The sequence below is a fragment of the Saccopteryx bilineata genome, chromosome 2 (assembly GCF_036850765.1).
Source record: "Saccopteryx bilineata isolate mSacBil1 chromosome 2, mSacBil1_pri_phased_curated, whole genome shotgun sequence".
NCBI classification, from domain to species: domain Eukaryota; kingdom Metazoa; phylum Chordata; class Mammalia; order Chiroptera; family Emballonuridae; genus Saccopteryx; species Saccopteryx bilineata.
This window is the reverse complement of record NC_089491.1, coordinates 308,386,352-308,411,172: the sequence shown is the minus strand read 5'-3', so window position 1 is coordinate 308,411,172 and position 24,821 is coordinate 308,386,352. Positions and strand designations below refer to the sequence as shown.

Genomic DNA, 24,821 nt, shown 5'->3' with positions numbered 1-24,821 from the left:
AAATCTCTAGGACAAAAATTTGCAAATTAGATTTAGCTGGCACTCAGAACATCACTATCAGGAACCGTTTTTTTAGTAGATTGGAGGAAAGTCCAGATTATTTAGGGAGACTGGGACTGGAGTATAGTATCATATCTTCTCTCTTTTTTTCTTCTTTTTTCTTCTTTTATGGAAATTGAAGCAGGTCCACAGTAAATTCCAAGACATAGCCATACCCCTGGGAGGACTACATACTCCATAATCTCAGGAGAGCCCCTCAAGGACCTGTCCCTTGAATGATGTTGACATATCAAGATCAGTTGGAGCCTGATCTATAAGTTGACTGCAGGAACCAAAGTTATTACCCTCTTTCCCAGAGAATTCTGAAGACAATACCCCTTGATAAACAGGAGAACTCCAGAATTCTGCATTCCAGGCTCCCTGCTTTCTGACTAGAGCTATTTTATTAAAACCTATGACAATCCAGGCCTGACCTGTGGTGGCACAGTGGATAAAGCATCGACCTGGAATGCTGAAGTTGCTGGTTCAAATCCTTGGGCTTGCCTGGTCAAGGCACATATGGGAGTTGGTGCTTCCTGCTCCTCTTCCCCTTTCTCTCTCTCTCTCTCTCTCTCTGTCACTCTCTGTCTCTCCTCTCTAAAATGAATGAATGAATGAGTAAATAAATAAATATTTTTTAAAAACCTATGACAGCCTGACCTGTGGTGGTGCAGTGGGTAAAAGCCGTGACCTGGAACACTGAGGTCGCTGGTTCGAAACCCAGGGCTTCCCTGCTCAAGGCACATATGGGAGTTGATGCTTTCTGCTCCTCCCTCCCTTCTCTCTCTGTCTCCTCTCTCTAAAATGAATAAATAAAATCTTAAAAAAAAAAAAAAAAAACCTATGACAATCCACATAATAGTAATAGTTATCATTTTATTGATACCTCAGATGATCCTGACACTGCTTAGTATTTTGTATCCTTTCTATTCAATAAATTTTTTGAGTACTAACAATGTACCAGGTACTATTCTATATGTTGAGGGTGCAACAGTGGGAAATAAAAAGATACACATCCCTGTTCTCATGTCATTTAATTTCTAGTGGAACAATACAGATAATAAAGTAAATTATGTAGTATATTAAAAGAAGATGGTGCAATGGAAAAAATAAGGCAGGTAGTAAAGGGAGAGCTTACAGTTTTGAAATGGTCATCAGGGATAGAATCAATCCATCTGGCAAGGCAGGAGGAATGAAGCTCAGGTAGGTGAGTATTGCCTAGTCACAAACCAGTTATGGCAGAAAATGGGATTCGAAGCCAAGCCCAGGTTCTTTCCACTTCAGCCTTTACTTCTAGTGGCTTTTATATTGGCATTCATAAATATCTCTAACTATTAAACAGGCCCAACCTTGCTTAATTTTCAGAGATCAGATGGCATTAGCATGGGTAATCCAAGAACAAAGCGATACACAGACATTGCATGCTAATAAATCCTGGCTCTAATTAATAGTCACACAGTTTAGAAACAAAACTGGGATCACCAAGGTCTAGGACTTCCAGACCCTTTCATGGATCATGACACTGCTTTGTAGTGGTCTCCCTATCCAGAAACTGGTTTGTGGGAGGTGTGTCTTCTCTATGCTTCTCACAGAAGGTTGTCCATTCTTCCCAGGCCGCCTCATCTTTGACAACCTGAAGAAATCCATTGCATATACCCTGACCAGTAATATCCCTGAGATCACCCCCTTCCTGCTCTTCATCGTCCTCAGCATCCCCTTGCCTCTAGGCACCATAACCATCCTCTGCATTGACCTGGGCACTGACATGGTAAGGGCCAAACTGGAGCTTGACTCATGGAACTCCTGTGAGATGGACTTAGTAGTAGGAAGAATCTGTGTCCATGGGCAGGGATAGAGTTTGAGTTACTTCCGAGTTTTCTTCTGAACTTTGTGTTCCTTGTTACTTCCACCGTCCATTCTCCAGGTCCCTGCTATCTCCTTGGCTTATGAGCCAGCTGAAAGTGACATCATGAAGAGGGCTCCACGGAATCTAAAGACTGATAAACTGGTGAACTACCGTCTCATCGGCATGGCCTACGGACAGATTGGTGCGGCCAACAAATGAAGGGTGAAGGGAGTAGGGAGTGGTTGTGCCTGTCTAGTCATTGGAGCCATCTCAGTTTGGATGTCAGGGAGAAATTCTCTTCTTTTTTTTTCTCTCTTTTTTTTTTGTTTTGTTTTGTTTTGTGGCAGAGACAGAGTGAGTCAGAGAGAAGGGCTGATAGGGACAGACAGACAGGAAGGGAGAGAGATAAGAAACATCAATTCTTCATTGCAGCACCTTAGTTGTTCATTGATTGATTTTTCATATGTGCCTTGACCAGGGGGATACAGCAGACCGAGTAACCCCTTGCTCGAGCCAGCGACCTTGGGTTCAAGCTGGTGAGCCTTGCTCAAACCTGATGAGCCTACACTCAAGCTGGCAACCTCGGGGTTTCGAACCTGGTTCCTCTGTGTCCCAGTCTGATGCTCTATCCACTGCGCCACCACTTAGTCAGGCAGGGAGAAATTTTCTTAACAAAAAAAAACTGTGTTAGGCTCTGGGAATACAAAGAACCATTGATCTGTGATCTGCCCTTGATTTGAAGTCTAGCCAGAAAGGAATAAACATACATAAAATGATAGCTTCTTTCCAAATGTCAAATCATGAGTATAGACAGGAGAACAAAAGCAAGCAGGCTCACTAATTATGAGGATTGTCAAAAGGCCTTATGGAATAAACTAAGACTTAAACTTGATGTTGAAAGATAGAGCTTAGACTATCCAATGTATGGTTAAGAGTGGGAGACAAGAGGAGAGGAGAAATTCACATTGTCTGGTTATTGAAGAGTGAATAAACCAGTTTATTTCTGATAAAAAAAAATAGTGGAAAATAAGTCTATAGACAATTGGGCCAGCTTTGACATTTAAGAGCATTAAATGTCTTTGTGCAATAGGGTACTTCAGGGAGTAGAATGAGGTATAGACAAGGAAGAGATTGAGGACAAAGGAGACCATACCAATATTTAAAGAAGAAAACACATAGGAAAAGTACAGATTTAGGAGCCATACCTATGTTTGAATCCCAGTTTCACCACTTACTACCTGGATGACCCTAGACAATGACTGAATTTTTTTGTGCTTCAGTTTTCTCACTTATGAGATATAAATAATAGGTCAGACTTTTATTGTGAGGACCAATGTCCATGGGCATCTACATAATGCACAGCTCTGTAGTTAGTAGCCTATTGCTGTGGCTCAGGCATTGGGAACAGAGATTTTGACTAAGGGAAAGGCAAGGGCCAGATGGGAGAGAGTTCAGGAGAGGAGAGGACTTGATGAGCATCCTAGCGTCAGAGGGCATGGAAAGGGAGGAGTCTAGCACTCACTCATTCGAGAGAGAGAAGAAATCCCCTCTAAGTTCCTTTCAAATTTTAAGATTACATGATTGAAAGATGACTCTGGGTTTGAGCTTAGAAATAAACATTAGGGCTTGGAGGCCAGTCCTACAGAAATAATGGAATCAGATCATTGCTGGAAGAATCTTTAGCAATGCAGCTCAACACATACCAACTCAGCTAGAGGCAGATCCCAGCCACCACCCCTTTTAAGGTCTGCCTTTTCAAGTCTTTCTCTGAGCCAGGTTCTCCTGTTCTGTGACTCTACAACTAACAGGGATGATTCAGGCTTTGGCTGGATTCTTTACCTACTTTGTGATCCTGGCTGAAAATGGTTTTAAGCCGATTGATCTTCTGGGCATCCGCCTCAACTGGGAAAATCGATACTTCAATGATCTGGAGGACAGCTATGGACAGCAGTGGGTAAGTAAAAGGGTAGCATAGTAGATAGTGACAAGTAAGAGTGAAGAAGTGACAGGGAAGAGAGGCTTTAGCGAACTTTTGAAAGGTGAGATAATAGAGGAACCAGAGTAGAGGTCTTATCTCCAGTCCTAAATGAGCATTCTAACATTTGACTTCAATCTCCAATCATGTCAGTAAATACTCTTCTTTATTTATAATCCTTCATTTATGTTCATTTCTACTGTCCGTTGTCTGTCCTTACCCTTCTATGTCTTTTGGCTTCCTTGGACCTGGAAGTCTGCTTTGTCATGTCAACTTTTGGGATCTGATTTCTGTTTTCCTACCTTCTAACTATCATTGCCCAGAAATGAGTGCTGGGTCCTCTCTCTCCCATTATACTCTCTTCCTCCATGGGGGTTCAAATAATATAATTTCAAATCCAAAACACTATTTTTTAATATCTCTTCCTAAACTCCTTTGTTTTTATTTTAGAGAGAGAGGAGGGAGAAAGAGAGATTGATTTGTTGTTCCACTAGGTTGATTCTTATATGTGTCCTAATGGGTGATAGAACCCACAACTTTGGCATATGGGGATAACACTCTAATCAACTGAACTATCAGGCCAGGGCCCATTCCAAACTTTTTTTTTTTTTAGATTTTATTTACTCATGTTTATGAGAGAGGCGGGGAGAGAGAGAGAGAGAGAGAGAGAGAGAGAGAGAGAGAAAGGAAAGAGAAAGAGAAAGAGAAAGAGAAAGAGAAAGAGAAAGAGAAAGAGAAAGAAAAAAACAGGGGGAGAAGCAGGAAGCATCAACCCTCATATATATGTGCCTTGATCAGGCAAGCCTGGAGTTTTGAACCAGTGACCTCAGCATTCCAGGTCGACACTTTATCCACTGCACCACCACAGGTCAGGCCTAAACTTTTTAACCTAGAGGATTCCTCTTTGTAGTAGTGTTTCCTAACACTCAAGATGATTAAGATCCAAACTGAAGCCTTCTAACTGACATTATGTGTTTAAGAACTTCAGTACCAATATGCTTTTTCATATCTATGAATACTTCTGTCCCAAATTCTAAGATGGTGGGAGATGTGACACCAGTTATTGCTAGAATTTTAGTATCATAGAGGAAACATAGGCTATTATCATCATTCTACAAATGAGAAAACCAAGTCTCGAAAGATTTAGTGACTTGCTCAAAGTCCCAACATAAATTCTAGAGTTGGACTAGAATTCTGGATTGATTCCTGCCTTGGCACTTTCTCACTTCACCATACTACCTCCAACTAAGCAATTGACGATTTCTCAAAAGTATTTTAAAATCTGAAGTGTTGGAAAGATGCCCCCCATATACACTTGACTTCTACAAGCTGAACCTCATGAGGTCATCAGATGTCAATGTTTCTAGCTGCCAACACTGCTCCAGAGTCCAGAGATGCCCTGGGTTCTCATTGTCCATATTACCTCAATCTTCAACTCAAGCCCTTGTTTTTTGGGGGGTTGTTGTTGTTGTTGTTTGTTTGTTTGTTTGTTTTTCTGAAAGAGAGAGTGAGAGAGAGGCAGACAGGGCAGACAGACAGGAACGAAGAGAGATAAGAAACATCAACTCATAGTTGTAGCATCTTAGATGTTCATGGATTGCTTTCTCATATGTGCCTTGACCTGGGGGCTCCAGTCGAGCCAGTGACCCCTTGCTCAAGCCAGCGACCTTGGGTTCAAGGCAGAGACCTTGGGCTTCAAGTAGTGACCATGATCCCACACTCAAACTAGATGAGCCCACACTCAAGCCGGCAACCTCGGGGTTTCAAACCTGTGTCCTTAGCATCCCAGGCTGATGCTCTATCCACTGCTCCACTGCCTGGTCAGGCAAGCTCTTGTTAGTTTTATATCTTGACACCATCTCCCTGCTGCCAAGATACAGGTTGACATATATTCATTTATAATGTAACCAAAATTAATTTGAAGCAACGTCAAATTACACCCAAGATATCTTGAGGTATTGCAAAACAAACAACAGCAGCTCTGGACATAAACTGCATGAAGGCAGGGTCTATGTCTTTTTTCCATCTGTGACTTTCAGATAATTGAGTACAGGGCTGCCCACCCTGGAACTACTCTATATACTACTAGAAGCAAGGATAGCTTCTAAATATCTCTCACCAGTAATTGCACTAATCACCACTCATTCATTCATTTAGCAAACATTTCTTGAGCATCTTCTATGTACCAGGTATTGTTCTGGCCCTGGGGATATGGCAGTGAACAAAAATGACCAAGCTTTTGTGGAGCTTATATTCTAGTTAGGAACAAGGGGGTCAGTGGGGGAACAGATAACCAAATATAGAACATACTGGGTCAGGTGGTGTTGGAATTAAAATATTAGTCAATGAAATGGAAAGGTAAAGCTAAAGGTCAGGGAAAAAGAATGCTTGAAATTCAAATTACAAATAAATTGTAGCTATTAGAAAGGATACTATTTGGAGTTTAACTGTGGTAGCAAACAGTCCAAGTGGGTAGTAGAGGACAACACTGCTGGGAGAGAAAGAAGCCAAAGAACTGTGAGACCACAGTATTGGAAGGATCATCAACACAGGTATCTGAATTTCCAGGAAAGAAGGAGAGCAGCATTGTTAGAGTGACAGTGAGTCAGTAGCTAAAATCTTCAGGTGATAATGGGAGCGACTTGGGTATCAGTGGCTGAATGCAGTGAAGGATAGTGGTGGTGAGATCTGACGCACACTAAGGAGCTGATTGAGCTTCCTAAGTTTGATCTCTGGCTCATCACTTTTCAGCCTTTTGTTTTCTAATAATCTAAGGCTCTATATTTCCCTCCAAGTACAACTTTGGCCACATTCCATGATATGTAATATCGCATTATTGTTCAGTCCTATGTATTTCCAAATCCTTTAATCTACAAGTTATTTATAAACATGCTGTTTTATGTTTTAATAAAACATGGGCTTTTTCTCCAGTCTCATTTAGATGCACCTCTTCTGTGTTCACATGGCCTTTTGTGATATCCCTCTTATAACCTACCTGTTGTATTCACATATTTACCTCCCCCACTTGACTAACTTTCTTACATGTAAAGTGTGACTAAAGCATGAATGGATGGAGAACTTCTGTCTCCTATCTGGTACCACCATTCAGGCATTCTTTTCCCCTCTGCATTCAGATTCCCCTCTGGCCCAACCTTCCTTACTAACATATTCCTTCCGACTCCGCTTTTTTCTTGAAGTCCATCTGCTTCTCTTCCACCACCCTTCTTATTAACTTAGAACTTAATGAGCCAAACTACATGCCATTCACTGAACTATATAAGCATGGGGAGGGGGACACAAAGATAAATAAGTCATGACTTACTTACTATTTAGTCAGGTAAGAAAAACATAAATAACTCATAATATGACATGAAAAGTGCTAAGACAGATATGAGCAAAGTGCTGTGGATAGTCTAAAGACATAACACAGCCTGAGGGTCTGGGAAGGCAGGAAAGGGAAGAAGCCTTTGAGGTGTGTCTGACACTGCCCGCCCTACCCACAGACTTTTGAGCAGCGAAAGGTGGTGGAGTTCACCTGCCAGACAGCTTTCTTTGTCAGCATCGTGGTCGTGCAGTGGGCCGATCTCATCATCTGCAAGACCCGTCGCAACTCACTCTTCCAGCAGGGCATGAAGTGAGCACCCCCCAAGGGCCCTCGTGTTCTCCCAAACCTGCACACAGGGCTGCATCATCGTCCCTCCAACCCCCTCCCTATCTTCAAAATACTCTGAAATTTTTTTCCCAGAAACAAGATCGTAATAATTGGCATCCTGGAGGAGACATTACTGGCTTCTTTTCTGTCCTACACTCCAGGCATGGACGTGGCCTTGCGAATGTACCCTCTCAAGTGAGTAAGGAAGAAATGCAAATAGGGGGACCTCAGGGCACAGGGAATATGTACCTGAACAGGAAAGACCTATACAGGGGCCACCTGGATAAGCTGGGTACTGTATGTTGTGTAAGAAGAATTGTCTGTGCTCCAACAAATGCTTCTTATTTAGGGAGGGATTAGAGACTGCCAAGTGATCACAACACACTATGGTAAAATTTGCAAATTTACCACAATTTTTTTTTTATGATGATGTGTTGTTAGCTGTTCAAGAATACATATGCTCAGAACTAAAGTAATCATAAAATTAGCCCAATATGTATGGCTAATTCTATTGTACTTGTGCAAATATGCTTTAATATGCATCTATGTGAATGGGCATACTAAAAGTCTTACTGTTTGGTACCTTGTTTTGTTTGTTCAAGTTCCATGGGTTTTTTTTTTGGTTTGTTTTTTTTGTTTTGTTTTTTTTGTTTTTTGGGGGGTTTTTTTGTATTTTTCTGAAGCTGGAAACGGGGAGAGACAGTCAGACAGACTCCCGCATGCGCCCGACCGGGATCCACCCGGCATGCCCACCAGGGGCAACACTCTGCTCTGCCCACCAGGGGGCGATGTTCTGCCCCTCCGGGGCGTCGCTCTGCCGCGACCAGAGCCACTCTAGCGCCTAGGGCAGCGGCCAAGGAGCCATCCCCAGCGCCCGAGCCATCTTTGCTCCAATGGAGCCTTGGCTGTGGGAGGGGAAGAGAGAGACAGAGAGGAAGGAGGGGCAGGGGTGGAGAAGCAAATGGGCGCTTCTCCTATGTGCCCTGGGTGGGAATCGAACCCGGGTTCCCCGCACGCCAGGCCGACGCTCTACTGCTGAACCAACCGGCCAGGGCCAAGTTCCATGTTTTTGTTTTTGTTTTTCACATTAGTATACACTTGTGAAAAAAATTTTATTTAGAAAGCAAAACTCCCATTCCACTCCACTCCCACTCAACTCCCCACCTGCATAGGTAAACTCTGTGAATGACTTAGTGTGTATTCTTCCAACTTATTTTTTATGCATTTACATACTTTGCTCACTTTTCTGTCTCTTACAGTGTTTTACATGATGCTTTATATACTGTAGGTGCTCAATTAATGTTTAATAAAATAGATTGTTGTTGCCATTAGATACTAACAATCCCAGGTTTGAATTTCTTTTATTTTTACTTTTATAATTATAGTTGGCAAACAGTATTATATTAGTTTCAAGTGTACAACATAGTGACTCAACATTTATATGCCTTACTAAGTGATCACCACAGTAAGTCTAGTAACCATCTGGGACTTTGGATAACTTTTTTATTTTAATTGATTTTAAAGAGAGAGAGAAAGGGAGGAGAGAGAGAGAGAGAGAGGCAGAGAAAGAGAGAAACGTTGATTTGCTGTCTTACTTATTTATGCATTCATTGGTTGATTTTTTTTTATTGCTTAATTTTAGAGAGACAGGGAGAGGAAGAGAGAGAGAAAGGGGAAGCATTCATTTGTTGTTTTGCTTAACTGTGCATTCACTGGCTGCTTCCCATATGTGCTCTGGCTAGGGATCACACCCACAACCTTGGCGTACCGGGCTAACAGTTTAACAACTGAGCTACACAGCCAGGGCCTTGGACAATTTCTTAATCATTATGAGCCCCAACTTCATCTGCAGAGTCTCAGTAATACAAACCAAGCAGATTTTTGTGAGGATTACATGTAGATATGCATATAATGTACGAAGCCCGATGTTGGGTCATGTTGGGCACTTAATTAAAAGTACCTCTGTTATTGTTGCTATTAATGCTGATATATAAGTAATGATAAATACAGCTGAGTATCACCTGTGCTCCCACTCTGTACATACCTTGTCCATAAAAATCATCACCTAATATTGAGATTATTTTTTTAATCATAACTCTTTTTTAGATTTTATTTATTCGTTTTTAGAGAGAGAGAGGGAGGAGAGAGAGAAAGAGAGAGAGAGTGAAAGGGGGAGGAGCAGGATGCATCAACTCCCATATGTTCCTTGACCAGGCAAGCCCAGGGTTTTGAACTGGTGACCTCAGTGTTCCAGGGCAACATTTTATCCACTGCGTCACCACAGGTCAGGTGAGATTATTTATTTTGTGTGTTTCTCTATCTTCTTTTCATTGTATGCCTGAGCTCCTTGAGATTAAAGACCATATGTCATCATTTTTATTTCCCCAGGACCTAACAAAAACACAGAGTAGACACATGATGATTGTTGTTGAATGAATAAATGAGTGTATATCTATAACTGTTTATATTTGTGTGTTTGTGTGTGTGTGTGTGTGTAAGGAACCTTGGCCTAGGCTTGTGCTGTCCAATATGGTATCAATTATCCTTATGAAACTATTCAGCTCTTGAAATAAGGTTAACGATATGGGGAAATTAAATTTGTAATTTTATTTAGTTTTAGTAAATATAGAGTTAAAAACTAAAGCAATGTCAAATATTTTTCTATTAAATAAAACGTTACCATTTTGCAACATGTGGGGAGTGTGAAACACTCACTGGATTTCAAAGATTTAGGATGAAAAGAAGACTGAACTATCTCATTAATAACACTGATAGCCTGACCAGGCGGTGGCGCAGTGGATAGAGCCTCGGACTGGGATGCGGAGGACCCAGATTTGAAACCCCAATGTTGCCAGCTTGAGCGCGGGCTCATCTGGCTTGAGCAAAAAACTCGCCAGCTTGGACCCAAGGTTGCTGGCTTGAGCAAGGAGTTACTCGGTTGACTGAAGGCCCACAGTCAAGGCACATATGAGAAATCAATCAATGAACAACTAAGATGTCGCAACAAAAAACTGATGATTGATGCTTCTCATCTCTCTCTCTGTTCTTGTCTGTCAGTTCCTATCTATCCTTCTCTCTGACTCTCTGTCTCTGGGAAAAAAAAATAACATTGATACTGATTACATTTTGAAATGATAATATTTTAGATATATTGGTATAAGTAAAATATATTGTTAAAATTAATTATTTCTTTTTACTAATTTTAATGTGGCTACTAGAAAATATTAAATTTCACATATGGCTCATAAGGCATTTTATTCAGACAGCACTGGTCTAGGCCATGTCTGTTATGCAAGAGAACAAATGTGGTTCTGATTCAACTCCCACAGAGTCCTTCTGCCTGGTCTCTAATTGTAAAAGATCTTCAGAAAGAAAAAAGTTTCCTCATCACTGCAACATGGCAGAGTGTGTGTATTCCCTTGAAAAACATTCCCACGTGTCTAGTCTCAGACAGACAGACCTCTCTTGCTTAGACAACCTCCCTTTGGTGGATACAAAGCCTTGAGTCCCCGGAAAGCAAAGAAGGCCTCCCTGGGAACGCCACAGAGCTGGCAGATCATCGCTGTGAACACTGCACGTACCTCTCGGAGGCACTTATCTTTCACCTCCCTCACCCCCAGGCTCTGACCTCTTCAGAGTTGGGGATCAACTTTATCCTCAATGCCCTCACGCTGTTCTCTCCATCTGCCCTTCTCTGGCCCCTGTCTCCAGCCACACTGACCAACTCTTATTCTCAACAGGATATTTTGGTGGCTCTGTGCCACTCCCTACAGCCTTCTGATCTTTATCTATGATGAAATGAGAAAACTCACCATTCGTCGCTATCCTGGCGGTGAGGCTCCCTGCACCCTGCTCTGAGTGGTCACCAGCCTCCTAACCAGCTCTGCCATCGGACCTGGTTCCTCCAGGCCCATTGCCTGTCTTCCCCCATCACAGTCTGGGCCGTGCATGGACCCTGGTCCTTCAGTCCTTGATTCCACCACCTTACTCATTCTATTCCTCAATGCCTTGTGTTCCCCCCTCAGGCCTTTCACCTGGTCCTGGCTCACTGTTCTGCTTATCTGCCCTTGCCACCTCCCTATTGCCTTCCCCAGTTCACTCCAGTCTCTTCTCTTCTACAGGCTGGTTGGAGAGAGAGACCTACTACTAGACTCAGCACAGGAAGAGCTTCACATGACATGAGGGTATCCCGAGGGCCTGTTGGGGGATTAGGAATTATGAGTTGGCACTACATCTGAGTTGGGACAAAGAGATGTTGAAGTGAATCACCTTGGATGAGAGAGACAGATAATCCTGAGGCTAAACTAAGCGTACCGTGTCTAGAAGATGGAGTGTGTTGATGGTAATGAAGCCCAGTCTGTGTCTAACTGGAGCCCAGCAGGGAGGGGTCTTGTCCTGTTGAGTCAGCAGCCAATCTAGAGAGTAAATGTTTGCAACATCTCTCACCAGGCTGGATGTGTTGCCTGATATTGGGAGAGTGGAGATTACTGTGACACTCTTGTTCTAGGTCTTCACGGACCTAGAAAGCTAACGACCACAGTCGAGTCTAGGAGGTGATCAGAATCAAGCATTGTTGTCCCTTGTGGGCTATCCCAATCTTAGAGTCACTCTCTACCCCAATGGAGAGCAAGGACAGGACAAGTCAAGCTGGAACTAGAAATGGAAGAGGGGGAGAAAAGAGCAGCAGAGCCGCACCCTACAGAGAAGACGACAGCACCTACATCCAGTGCTGGCAGGTGGGCTCATCCAGCCCTCACTTCAGTTCCTCAGCTCGGCTTATAGAATCAAAGTTTTAGTGCTAGAAGCGCCCTTATTGCATCAGTGAAGAACCTGAGGTCCAGAGAGGGGTTAAATGACTTGGTAAGGGTCACGTGGTGAGTGGTGAATATGGGGTCTCAGTCCCTCCTCTGAGGAAGGCACTGGTAATCTGCCTGCTGTTGTGGTCAGGTCATCTCAACACCTTCCCACCCCTCAGCCCCTTCTCCCCGCTGTTGCCTGGAAATAGAGGCTAAAACACTTTCTGGATCCCTGCAGCCTGTACTTCAGGGAAAGCACCATGCCCCTCATGCCCGGGCTCCACAAGGGGTGAGGGCCCTTTCCAAACACCTGGTCTCTGAACCTGGGCCCGCAAATTCACTGCATCTCTGGTAGGTTAGGAGTTCCCAGGGTGCCTTTCTCTCCTGCCCGGCTCTTCCTTTCCCCTTGACCCATTCACTGACTTTGTTCTGTGAGTTGGTCCACTTTGCCCTGTAGGTCAGTTCTTTTTCAGGTTTCTTTTAGAGGCAAGGATCAGCTGTGCCCCAAAGCATACAGTACAGAGTGAGAGAGAAATGCTAAGGAAAGCTGGGGGAAATCATAGACTGTCACCAAAAACAAAGTAAAAGTGACTGCATACTATCCCTGCAGTGAGACAAAGGCCTTCCCTCGCTCATTAATTCATACAACCAATATAGTCTTACCACCACGCTCTGTTTTATAGATGAGGAAACCAAGGTCTTTCTGAGTCCAGAACTTGTGCCCTTCACCACTTTTCAGAGTAGTCTTACAATGAGGATTAGGCAAAAACATACAAAATAATATAATGAACAAAGAATAGGATAGTGATGAAAGACCGTGAATGGGTTGAGATTGGAGGCATGGGCTAGCAAAGAGAAGGGCACTGTAAGGTGTAGTCAGCCACTCTTCCCCTACCTCCTTCCCTCCTCAGGTCTCCCCACCCATGCTCCCCTTTCTCCTCCAACACAAGGTCTCTCTGAGGGACAGAGCTGTATCAGTCTGGGGTCCTTTCCCCAGCTGCTGACACCACCAAACCAGACCCTGGAAGATGGAGGGGCCAGGGTGTGTGTGAGTGAGGGATGGAGGGGCCAGCTCCTCAGGTTTCAGGAGCAAGGGCTTCGAGTGTCTGGTGGGTTAAAAATACAGAGGCCCCAACTCAGGGTCATTTGATACCAGTAGCTGAGCCTGCTGAGTCCACGGGCGTGAAAGCAAGGGCCCAGAGGGAAAGAACTGAGAAACGAGTGGAGAGCAAAGCATCCAAGAGCAAAGAATGGCGGGCTCCAGCTACTGGAAAGCAGACGGTGGAACTGAAGAGCCAAGGGCAGAGAGGGGGCGGGATGGGATGAAAAGTCTGGTCGCTGCAGGAGAAGATGAGGAAATGGAGCAGGCGTAAGCCACCATTTATTCCCATTTCACACTCTGGGGGGTACAGAAGGTCAGATTCATCATGGACAAGTCTAATGTTCCAACGTCTCTGTCCGAATGTTTCCCCGCCCCCAGCATACAGCAGAAGTGAGAAATCAGGGCTGAACGTCATCTAGGTCATCTACTTTTGGATGGGTCTGCCCACCTGTCTCACTGTCTGCTCTGGTTGTGGGGCTGTGTGCCCCACATTAGTCACTCTCCTGTGAGACTAGGAGATGAATTCTGAGGTCTCTTCAGCTCCAGTGTGCCCTGCCTAGCCTAGCTCTGAACTCTCCTGCTCCAGTGACAGCTGTTCCTCTTGGACCCATCCCTGCCACGATCCTGAGATTTTCTGCGGCCTGCCTGCCTTAACCAGCAAGATCTGCCCCGGGGAAGTATGGGAAAGTTACTTCTCTAACAGAATTTCATGCCACTTACTGGGTGCAAAATAAACACTGTCACTTCAAAATCAAAAGTATCTCAGGGTGGGGTTGGGGGTTTCTGACTCTGACCTAGCCCCTCCATGGTCTCCCTCATGCCTCGTTTTACCTGTAAATGGTAAGGGGCCTGGAGGGCCATGAAGAGGGTCCGTGCTTTCTAGGGACTCAGAGCTAAACTCCTCCACTTGGCCCTCACCTCCAAACGGCTCCAGAAAGTTAGAGCTCCTCCCCTCCAACTCTGGTTGTCTCTCAGGTGTGGAAAATTCATCTACATCCTTCGCGCAGGGCGCACAGCCCATCTCTTCATGATTTCCCAGTGTTAAATCTTCCCTTAGTGTTTACACCTGATCCTCCTCATCAAAGACATGAGAATAACTGCTATTCACCGCTTTCCTTGGAATCGTTCAGCCTGGGGACCCTCCTGCTCCACTGTGCCCAGAAAATGGAGTCCCACAGGATCAGAGTTGAGAGCACAACAGGAGGCAGCAGCCAAAAACTTTCCCCTTTCCCCTTCCTCATGGGAAGAGGAACCCCAAATGCACATCTCTACAGAACAAACATGGCCAGCACTCCCCTCCCCACGCCTGGCCGCCTCATGCCTTCCCAAATTAGGAGTGTTGAGGGAAGCAAAGGAAACCAGCTGGAGCTGAGCCAGGTCTCCAGTCCTGGACACGGCTCCATCTTTTATTCAGAGAGTGACCTCATCCTTGGTCCTGGCTCTTTAAAGGGAAGTGTTGTGGGGGGTGCATTTTTATTGATCCCTCTTCTCTACTGGATTAAAGAAACAGACTTCACCTGGAGGGGATTCCAGGCTTTAGGACTTAGATTTAATACAGCACTTGTTCCTTCTCTCCTGTATCATGAATTTAACTTCTGACACCCCTGTTTCCTTCTCTCTGAGTCCCCTTGCCTTCAGTTCTCCTAATTACCCTAAGTCCCCCCTGCACCAACCCTAGTTTCATTTACCTCCAACTCATCTGGTCTTATTTTTAGCTCTGGCTTTTTCCTTTCTTAATATGGTGATGAGTCCTTAGGCTAGTGTGGGGACAGAGGCTGAGGAGCCTTGGACATGGTGGGGAGGGGAGGGGGAGAAAGCTCTGGGAGACTGGGGAGAGGTGCAGGAGGTGGGAGGGTCCAGTCTCATGGAGCTGTCCTGGCCTCAGAAGGTTACCCATCTCTCCTGCCAATTTTGGAAACATATTTAGACAAGACCAGGTGGGGCCGAGAGGTGCCAATCTCAGGGGCAGCTCGGGTTCCCTCCCCGCCCCCTGCTCCTATTCCTCCTCCTGACCCTTTTTCTCTTGGCTCTGTTGACAGTGTCTCCAGGACCCAGCAGTGTCCTCTGTCCACTTCCTTAGGCCGTTCCCCACCCCACCCCCACTGTAAGCCCCCAGCTCAGGATTCAGCACCCAGGGGTTCCTCCCTACCCCAGCGAACCTTTTCTGGACCAGGAGAGACAACCCAGATCTCACTGCCTCCATGCGCTCTGCAGACAGGACGGGGGCCAGAGCTATGCTGGGCCTGCGGCTGTCACTGCTGTTACTGCTGGTGCTAGGATCACCTGAGTCAGGGGTGCAGGGGGAGGATGGGCTGGACTTCCCCGAGTATGATGGCGTGGACCGAGTGGTCAATGTCAACGCAAAGAACTACAAGAACGTGTTCAAGAAGTATGAGGTGCTGGCACTGCTCTACCATGAGCCCCCGGAGGACGACAAGGCCTCACAAAGACAATTTGAGATGGAGGAGCTGATCCTGGAGGTGAGTGCTGGGGTCTGCCGAGAAAATCCAGCCCCTCTCTGGAACTCCCCCGTCCTACAACCCCACATAGGCCTTGAGGGTGGGATGATCTGGGGCCAGGGACAGTGTGGCAGGACCCCTGTCTTGACCAACAGAACTCAAATGGCATATGGTCTCAGCCAAATGAGAAACAGAGACTTAGGGACCCAGAAGTACCACTGTAGTCGGGCAACTTCAGGAGAAAGGGGACTGTGACCAATGTCTCCTCCATGCTATAGGAGGCTGGTAGTACTAGTTTTGGCTAGGACTGGGGTGTCCTTGGAAGGAGGGGGTACAAAAGAAAAAAGGTTCCTCAGAAGGGGGAGAACTACAGTGTAGTGTACTGCACCCTCATCTACATTCCCAACCAGGAACTGCCCCCCTCATACACTACAGGAACAGCACCCCAAAGAGACCTAAACTGAGGATAAATTTAAATGTTATTAACAGCCTACTTGCATGCCCTTTATTTCACGGCTGAAGGCTGACTAGAGACCCCTGTGCCTCCCACATGTCTCAGTCCCTCCCTGTTCTTCCCTCCCGAACTCTCCGTCTGCCCCTATGGATGGGATCAAGCTGGATATTCTGATCAGGAAATTTCTGTGGCTCGATGAGACTTCCCCAACTTCTCTTTGTGGGAAGATTCTCCTTACTCCCAAGATGACTTCAGGCCCAAAGACAAGAGGGGCTATTATGACCAAAATAAACAAACAAAAGAAACCCTGTATTTGGGGATGACAGGGTGATGTAGTCACACACGCCCCTCCAGGAGCTGGCATGTGTTAGCGGCTCCTTGTCCAAGCTTCAGCAGCCCCTTCTCCATCATGGCAGTACAGATAGGCCCCAGCTCACCCAGAGCTTGGAGGATTTCAGGGCGAGACAGCAGGACCGCAGGCTCTCATTTCTCTGTGCCCCTGCCAGGTGCTGGAACCCACCATCTGATTAATGAGCTGAGTATTTTTATCCCGAGTGCTCAGCATCCGTGGCCATCCACCCGCCAACTGCCTCCTTTCTCATCCTCCTGAGCCTCCAGGAGCCGAGTGTGTGTTAGGTGGGGTTAAGCTGCAAACCATGCCCAAGGTAGAGTACGTCGGGGTTGAGAGCCCAGCTGGCAGGCTGAGGGGTAGGGACCTGAGTAGTGACTGTCCACGGCATCAGGACAAGCTGAGGTAGAGGGGAACGGGGAAAGTTTATCTGATTGAGGAGAACCCGGCCCATTTCACCTCTAGTCTCTGTCTCTGCCGCTTTGAGGGTAATGAATGCTGGCCACAGTGACCTCTACTCTAAGCTTTCAGGAATTCCCCACTAACCAGCAATGTGACCAGAACCCCCCCACCCACTACCCTCCTACTCTCCAAAATTCTTCCCATTGTGGGTCACTTGTGAGAACCCCAGGGACATCACTCCATGGTGGGCATGGCCTTTGATGACGTGGAGTGCATGGGTTCAGCCCTGAGCAAGGGAAGGGCCTCACTTTCATTAAAGCCAGCATCCCCAGTGTTCCTGGGGAAACAGGAGTATCAGGTATAGTGCTTCAAAGTTCAACATAATAAGCACATTGCAAACAAGCAATAAACATTCAGAAATTAAAACTGAGCTAGAGAACTAACGGGTGGGCTTGTAGGGAAAGTGGAGATAATTCTGGGTGGGTCCTTGCACAGCGTCAAGATCAACTCTTCAATTCCCTGCATTCCAAATGACCCAACTTGGGAGCAAGATGGGGGTTAAGGGTTACTAAGAATTACGAGCTGACTTTACCCTAACCCTCCCTGCAGTTAGCAGCCCAAGTCCTAGAAGACAAGGGTGTTGGCTTCGGGATGGTGGACTCTGAGAAGGATGCAGCTGTAGCCAAGAAACTAGGTAAGGGCAGGGCGGGAGCACAAGGAGGGGAGGTTGGCGTGTTAAACTGGACGGGCAGCCCTTGTATAGGGTAAGAACTCCACCAGGCCTGTTCTGAAAGGGAGAGAAAATGCTGAAATTGGAAGGGTTATATAGCTAAGGGTTCTGGCCTCTCTTTTACTCTTTATGGAGACCCATGCTCAAATCCCAGAAAGAGGTGGACATGACCTTATTCATATTTTTTTTAGATAACTAAAAAACAGGGCTAGATGCTAGAAGAAAGGTAATCTGGGAACTCAGGTGGTACTGGAGAGGCCTCAGCAAACTCCTCTTTGCACTCCTCCCCATCCAGAGCAGTGGCTAGGTATTACAGCACTGGCCACCAGGGGGCAACACATGCCTGAGACTGGACATCAGATGTAGGTGGGGAGGGGTAGTCTGTGATGATGTCATCTGGTCAGTAACAGCAGAAAGTTAAAAGGCTGAATTGGCAACTGGCCACTGGAGTCCTCAGAGGAGGTAACATGAGTATCTCCCTCCAGTATGGCAAACAGAGAAAGAGAAATCTTGCTAGAGTCTATATCTTTCTACATACTCCCCAACACCTCCACCTGATCCCACATTCTCCCTGGAGAGCCCCTTGGGTCCAGGGTAGCTTCCCTGGCTAAATCCAGGGGATAGACACCAGGAGTATAGGACGAAGGGGCAGTGGAGGTGAGCAAGAGCTGGGGAAGTAAAGGGAGATGTGGGGTCTGGTGGGATTATGGAATGGACTGTGGCCCTGGATGTGGGAATGTTAGGATCATGGCTTACCTCTGGCCCACTCCCTAGGACTAACTGAAGAGGACAGCATCTATGTGTTCAAGGGAGATGAAGTCATTGAATATGATGGCGAGCTTTCTGCTGACACCCTAGTGGAGTTCCTGCTTGATGTGAGAGTTCATTACCTTGGACCTAATGGACTTGCTTTAAGACTTTATGCCCATCCCTGACCAACCCCAACCTTACACACACACACACACACACACACACACACACACACCCCAGCGAGGCCCTTTCTCCTGTTCCCCAGCCCCATCTCCTTCATCCTTCTCCCTGCTTCTACCAGTGAAGACAGAAATTCACTCTCTTCCATGTCCCTGATCTTCCAGGTCCTAGAGGACCCTGTGGAATTGATTGAGGGTGAACGAGAGCTGCAGGCATTTGAGAACATCGAGGATGAGATCAAACTCATTGGCTACTTCAAGAGCAAAGACTCAGAGCGTGGGTAACCCTCAGACTCCACGGTTCTCCTTCCTGGATCCCCCTCTTAGCCCACGTCATGGTCTGTCTATCTCCTGACTCTTCTTGCCACAGTCATCTCCATTAACTGCTCTAATCTCTGCACTCCAGGGGTTCCTCTTTCCAGCGTTCCACCTCCCCCCACCACATGTACTAGTCACTCTCAGAGGACTAGAGGGGTGGGTCTCAGAATAAACCCCACCTGCCAAAGAAGAACTAGGGAGGGAGAGGAGAGGACTCCCTAGCACACCCTGCTCTCCCAGAGACTGACTCTGTGTCCCCCTTCAGACTACAGGGTCTACGAGGACGCGGCGGAGGAGTTCCACCCGTACATCCCCTTCTTCGCCACCTTCGACAGCAAGGTTCTCCACCCCAGAGCATAACTGGGTTTCTCTCAGCCTCCTCAGCAGCTCTCCAACCCCTCTGCCAGAACCTATGGGAACCTGTTCTCTCCCCACGCACCATCCTTCCCACCTTCACCTCAGGCCTTCCCAACCCAAAGATTTTAGATTATCTAACCCACTCCTCTCATGCCCAACCAAAGCCCAGGAAAGTAAAGACACTTGTCCAGTGTCACAGTGGCAGTGATGTTATCTCACTCTGTCCTACTGGCTCCCCCATAATACTGCTTCTCACCATGACCTGCATCCCCTACCCCACCCCAACCCCCACAGGTGGCAAAGAAGCTGACCCTGAAGATGAATGAGATTGATTTCTATGAAGCCTTCATGGAAGAGCCTGTGACCATCCCGGACAAGCCCAACAGCAAAGAAGAGATTGTCAACTTTGTGGAAGAGCATAAGAGGTAGGGGCAGGGCCAAACCTGTGAGCAGGGCTCAAACACCTATCTGTGACGGGGGCTGGAGGAAACTTAGCCAATCAGGAGGCTGCTCTCACTTTTAGATAACCCACTTCTGGGTGCCAGGTCATGATACGCTGACCCTTTTCCACACTACTTTGCAGGCTAACCAGCCCTGAACCCTTACACGTAGAATTTCCTCCATAAATATGTACTGTGGGTGGTAATGAGTGTAGAGTGCACATGGTCTGCTAGAAACTGAAGTGTGCTTTCTATATTATTATAATTAATCCTTTAAATAACATCAAATAAAGAGGTTCCATAGGCAGTAAGTGTCAGACTGGATTCCAACCCAGATATGGCCTATGATCTTTCTCAGACATTACCCTACTCCATGATTCTCAATGGGGTGACAGGATGAGTGAGGTAGGGGGAAATTTTTGCCCTCCAGGAGATATTTGATAATGTCTGAGGAGATTTTTGATTGGGGAGAGTACTGCTGGTATTTAGCGGGCAGAGGCCAGGGATGTTGTTAAACATCCTATAGTGTACAGAACAGCCTCCACAACAAAGGATTACCTGCCCCAAATGTCAATGGTGCTGAGGTTGAGAAAACCTGCCATAAATTCACATGGAGTTCTCTTCCTTCACAGTACTTCACAGCTGGAAATACTCTCATCAGTGTTAACCACACTCTCACTCTTCCTCTAGATCAGAGGCAGTCAACCTTTTTATACCTATCACCCACTATTGTATCTCTGTTAGTAGTAATATTTTCTAACCACCCACCAGTTCCTCAGTAATGATGATTTATAAAGTAGGGAAGTAACTTTACTTTATAAAATTTATAAAGCAGAGCTACAGCAGCAAGTTAAAGCATATAATAATTACTTACCAAGTACTTTATGTCAGATTTTTGCTAAATTTGGCAGAATAAATCTTTATAAAACAACTTACTATTGTTAAATCTATCTTTTTATTTATGCTTTGGTTGCTCCACTACCGCCCACCATGAAAGCTGGAATGCTTACTAGTGGGCGGTAGGGACCAGGTTGACTACCACTGCTCTAGATTATGATCCTCTTCATCAGGGCAGAAATGTATTTGCTTATTTATCTCTATCTACACAGCACCTAGCACAGGGCTTAGAACATCTCAGCACCAAATCTTATTGAATAAATGAGTGAATGAATGGATGAATGAATGCATGAATTAGTGAATAATGAACAAAGGAATACTCAGATGTCCAGGTCTTACCTTTCCCCAAAAGCCTCTTTTGCAGTTTCCTTGCCCATCCTCCATTCTCCCACCTGTTTAAACCATACGATGATCTGGTCCTGATGCCCAGAGCTTAGACTTTGCCAAATGACTTTGTTCCGGATTATAAGGTGTCCATTTCCTAGGCATGACCCGGGGCAGCTTCTGCTATGGGGACCCTCTGGGGAAGGCGGCCTTCTCACTCACTGAGGAGTGACTCTCTGTCTGTTCTAGATCGACCCTGAGGAAACTGAAGCCTGAGAGTATGTATGAGACATGGGTGAGTACCCCTAGACAAGGCCAGGCCCTGGGGGAGCAGAGGTGGCTGCAGAGTCAAGTCCTAGTAACATCCCACCCTGCTGTTCCTCCTACCTTGCTTGTAGGAAATACAATGCACTAGCAAAGGCGGGGGGGGGGGGGTGTTCTGGAGAATGTATCACATAGAAGTTGATGAAGATGACAAGGGAGGAGCCACAAGTTCTGGGGCTGAAGGGTTTACCAGATGGGGCCCTGGAGCTGAATGGGACACTGTCACCACTACAATAATATACCTGATCCAGAAGCTGAATTTTCATAAAAGTCAAGTTCAAAGAAGATCTAGGGTCTGTTCTGGGGTCTCTGACTTCAGTGAGTATAGCTAAGGCCCTCCTCCTTGCCCCACAACAGGAGGACGATCTGGATGGAATCCATATTGTGGCCTTTGCTGAGGAAGCTGATCCTGGTGAGGGAGGAACGCTGGACTGGATAGGGCAGAGTGGACACAGATTGGTGAAAGGGGGAGGCAGGGCTGTTTGTTAGAGTATAAGCTTCACTTGGGAGGTATTTCTCAGAGTGCAAGTGGCCTGGGACTAGACGTGGAGTTGTGGGAGGTGAGGAAAGAGAGCTGGACTCTGTGTTCTCTGTGTCCCCTACTCTACCCCACCTCATACTTCTCCTTATGTTCCCTCTAAGATGGCTATGAGTTCTTAGAGACTCTCAAGGCTGTGGCCCAAGATAACACTGAAAACCCTGATCTTAGCATCATCTGGATTGATCCTGATGACTTCCCCCTGGTAAGAGGCACTGCTCAGGCTCAGCTGTCCTACGGCAGGACCTAGACTGGGGCACTTTCAAAGGGGAGCTTGTTTCAGAGTTCTTACCCCATCTCCTCGCTGGGGGTCCTGGGAGAATAGGCCTACTTCATGCTCCAGGACACTGAGGGCATGGAGAGAGCCTGAGAAAAGGGAGCAGGATTGGAAGTGAACTACATGGGACATCACCCACATGACTCCCAAAGCAGAAGCTGGGCAGGAAATCGTATGCCCAGGGTTGACTCCTTCTAGAGAAAACCAGAGTTTTGGGGTGGAGATGGACATATTAACACTGCACATGGGTGTACGTGTTTACAATCACAGAATCGAAGCACAGAGTTTCCCTGTCTCAGGGGACGGCTTTGTCCCAGCTCAATCCCCAACACCCAGCACTCATTGTTAAAAGACTATGTGAATGAATAAACTGAACTGTGAGGAAATTGGCAATTACCAGGTATTACTACCTTAGTTTAGAGTAGTACTGAGGACCCGGGAGAAGTGACTTGCCCAAAGTCAGAGGGTCACTCAGCAGCAGATCCAGAATCAGGACAGGGGTTTCCTATCTGATTTTTCTCAGAAAGGAGGAGTCAATGTCCCTAGTTGTTCCACTTGATACTTTCCTTTCGGGATTTCTACCCTTTAACTGCTTAGCTCTACCTATTCCTTCAGGTCCTGTCCTGTAGGTGGACCCATCCCCCATCGGCTATAGGTTCTTAGTGTCCTACCTCTATCCCAGTGCCGACCCTCTCACCCTCCTGGACTGAGGTGTTCCTCAACTCCATTACATTGCCCCATGTGATCTCTCCACAGCTGGTTCCTTACTGGGAGAAGACATTTGATATCGACTTGTCGGCCCCACAAATAGGAGTCGTCAACGTTACTGATGTAAGTTTCCTTCCCTCACCCTCATTTCACCCCCAACTCTGCTTCTCAGAATAGCTGGCCCTCCTCGGTTCTGCTAAGGAGGAGTTGAGTTCTTCCCAGAAGAATCAGACACGCCCAGTCTAATGGCTGGATAGAGGGAGAGCTACATGGCCGTCTCCACCTGTTAGAATTGGCTGCTCATCCTTCAAGCCCCAGTTGAAATATTCTCTTCTCCATGTAGTCTTTCCAGATCTACCACTTGGATTCATTTTAACTTAGAACTCTCAAAGCCCATTTGGCATTGAGAACATGACTTTCATATAGCTATTTATGTACCGTGTGTGTCTCTTCCAGTAGACTTGAAGCTTTTTGAGGGCAGAAATCTCATTCACACATGACAGGTGCTTTAAAAATGTTTGTTGAGTTGAATTAGATAAGCCACAGTCTCTGCTTTTGTATAATTCTCAATCTAATTAGGGAGACAGTCATTCCATTAACTACCAAGCCAGATCTGATAAACACTTTAATAAAGATATAAATAAAATGCTAGGAAGACACAGAAATCAGACTGATTTCTGCTTGAGAGAATCAGAGAAGAGTTTAAAAGGAATGACATTCAAGTGGAGATGATAAAATATAGAGAAGTTCTACAGTGAAAATTATGAGAAGTCATTTCCAAACTAATGGAAAAGTTAGTGCAAAAGGTCAAAATTAGGAAAATGAGTATTAGGATCAGAAAAGGGCAAACAGTTTTTCATGGCTTGAGAGTCTAGAGATCTCGGAGGACAGTCATAGGAAAAGCAAGTTATAAAAAGCCTTGAATGCTGAAGAACTTCTGGCTGTATTCTTTAGTCCATGAAGAGCCACCAGTGGTTTTGCATCAGGTGCACACTAGAGAGGGTCCGTTTTAGGAAGCTCACCCTGACAACAGCATGGCAAAAAGATTGAAGGGAGAAAGCCTATTTGTTCATTCACCTGTTCTCTCTACTCCTACTGTCACTGTTCTAACCCAGATCTTCTTTCCTGGCCACTGACAGGTGAAGGGAGGGGACAGAGGATGTAAGAAGGGATGTACAAGGTCCACTGAGTGGTAGGAGAGGTCCAAAGACTTAAGTCAGGCTTAGCTCCTTGGTGCCATGTCTTAGGCTGACAGCATATGGATGGAGATGGATGATGAGGAAGACCTGCCCTCTGCTGAGGAGCTGGAGGACTGGCTGGAGGATGTGCTGGAGGGTGAGATCAACACAGAGGATGATGACGATGACGACGATGACGACGACGATGATGATGATTAGTTGCTATGACAACCATCTCCCTACGCCACCTGCTCTCCTCTGGCTCCTTCCTGCTTTCTGTGAGCTCCTCCAGGGACACTAGGTTATTTTCTGTCATAGAGCCCCTTGGGGTTTATATGCTGAGTGCTGAGACCCCAGTCCCCTTCACCTGATGAGGAAAGGAACTACGTTTCCCCACACGACAGCCCAGTTATCTCATCTGACTTCTGTTTCCAGTCCCACAATGTCCCTGTATCTATTATTTGTTTCTTCCATTACTCCCTAAGATGCTTTCTTGTGATATTCCTCTTGCCGTATCTCTGGGACCCCATCTCTCTTCTGTTCCCTCTTCCTGTGTCCACTCTTCCCCATTCTCTCAAATCCTATATCCCTGTGACTGTACTCTCCCTGGCCAGGAGGAAGGGAGGGCACTATGTTTGGGGATGTATCCCAGCAGTCTCTTGTTAATGTATTTGGGTCAAATGAGAGGCCACAATAAAGGATCTGGGGCAGCTGAGTAAGTGTCTGC

The 24,821-nt window shown here is 46.1% G+C and overlaps 2 protein-coding genes across 2 annotated transcripts in view; both read left to right on the top strand.

Moving 5' to 3' along the window:
- LOC136323339 (sodium/potassium-transporting ATPase subunit alpha-4) overlaps positions 1-11,662 on the top strand; it is a 36,628-nt gene extending 24,966 nt beyond the window's left edge. Inside the window, exons 16-22 of the mRNA XM_066255166.1 lie at positions 1,653-1,807; positions 1,964-2,087; positions 3,694-3,839; positions 7,364-7,494; positions 7,606-7,707; positions 11,253-11,344; positions 11,634-11,662. Of these exons, the coding sequence (XP_066111263.1) occupies positions 1,653-1,807; positions 1,964-2,087; positions 3,694-3,839; positions 7,364-7,494; positions 7,606-7,707; positions 11,253-11,344; positions 11,634-11,662 (779 nt within the window). The remainder of the gene's footprint in view (positions 1-1,652; positions 1,808-1,963; positions 2,088-3,693; positions 3,840-7,363; positions 7,495-7,605; positions 7,708-11,252; positions 11,345-11,633) is intronic.
- A 3,796-nt stretch (positions 11,663-15,458) lies between these two features.
- Positions 15,459-24,809, top strand: CASQ1 (calsequestrin 1). The gene is made up of 11 exons (XM_066261674.1): positions 15,459-15,890; positions 17,684-17,768; positions 18,579-18,679; positions 18,899-19,010; positions 19,317-19,390; positions 19,703-19,833; positions 21,319-21,364; positions 21,751-21,805; positions 22,036-22,136; positions 22,965-23,039; positions 24,164-24,809. Exons 1-11 carry the CDS (start codon positions 15,612-15,614, stop codon positions 24,311-24,313), a joined length of 1,209 nt encoding a protein of 402 aa, XP_066117771.1. The 5' UTR covers positions 15,459-15,611; the 3' UTR covers positions 24,314-24,809.
- Positions 24,810-24,821: the final 12 nt, after the last annotated feature.

Excerpts from the sequence above, each read along its gene's own strand:
- CASQ1 (XM_066261674.1), top strand. The coding sequence starts at position 15,612 with ATGCGCTCTGCAGACAGGACGGGGGCCAGAGCTATGCTGGGCCTGCGG. Across the intron at positions 21,806-22,035 it reads TGCTGAGGAAGCTGATCCTG|ATGGCTATGAGTTCTTAGAG; the intron begins GTGAGGGAGGAA and ends GTTCCCTCTAAG. Across the intron at positions 23,040-24,163 it reads GAGTCGTCAACGTTACTGAT|GCTGACAGCATATGGATGGA; the intron begins GTAAGTTTCCTT and ends GCCATGTCTTAG.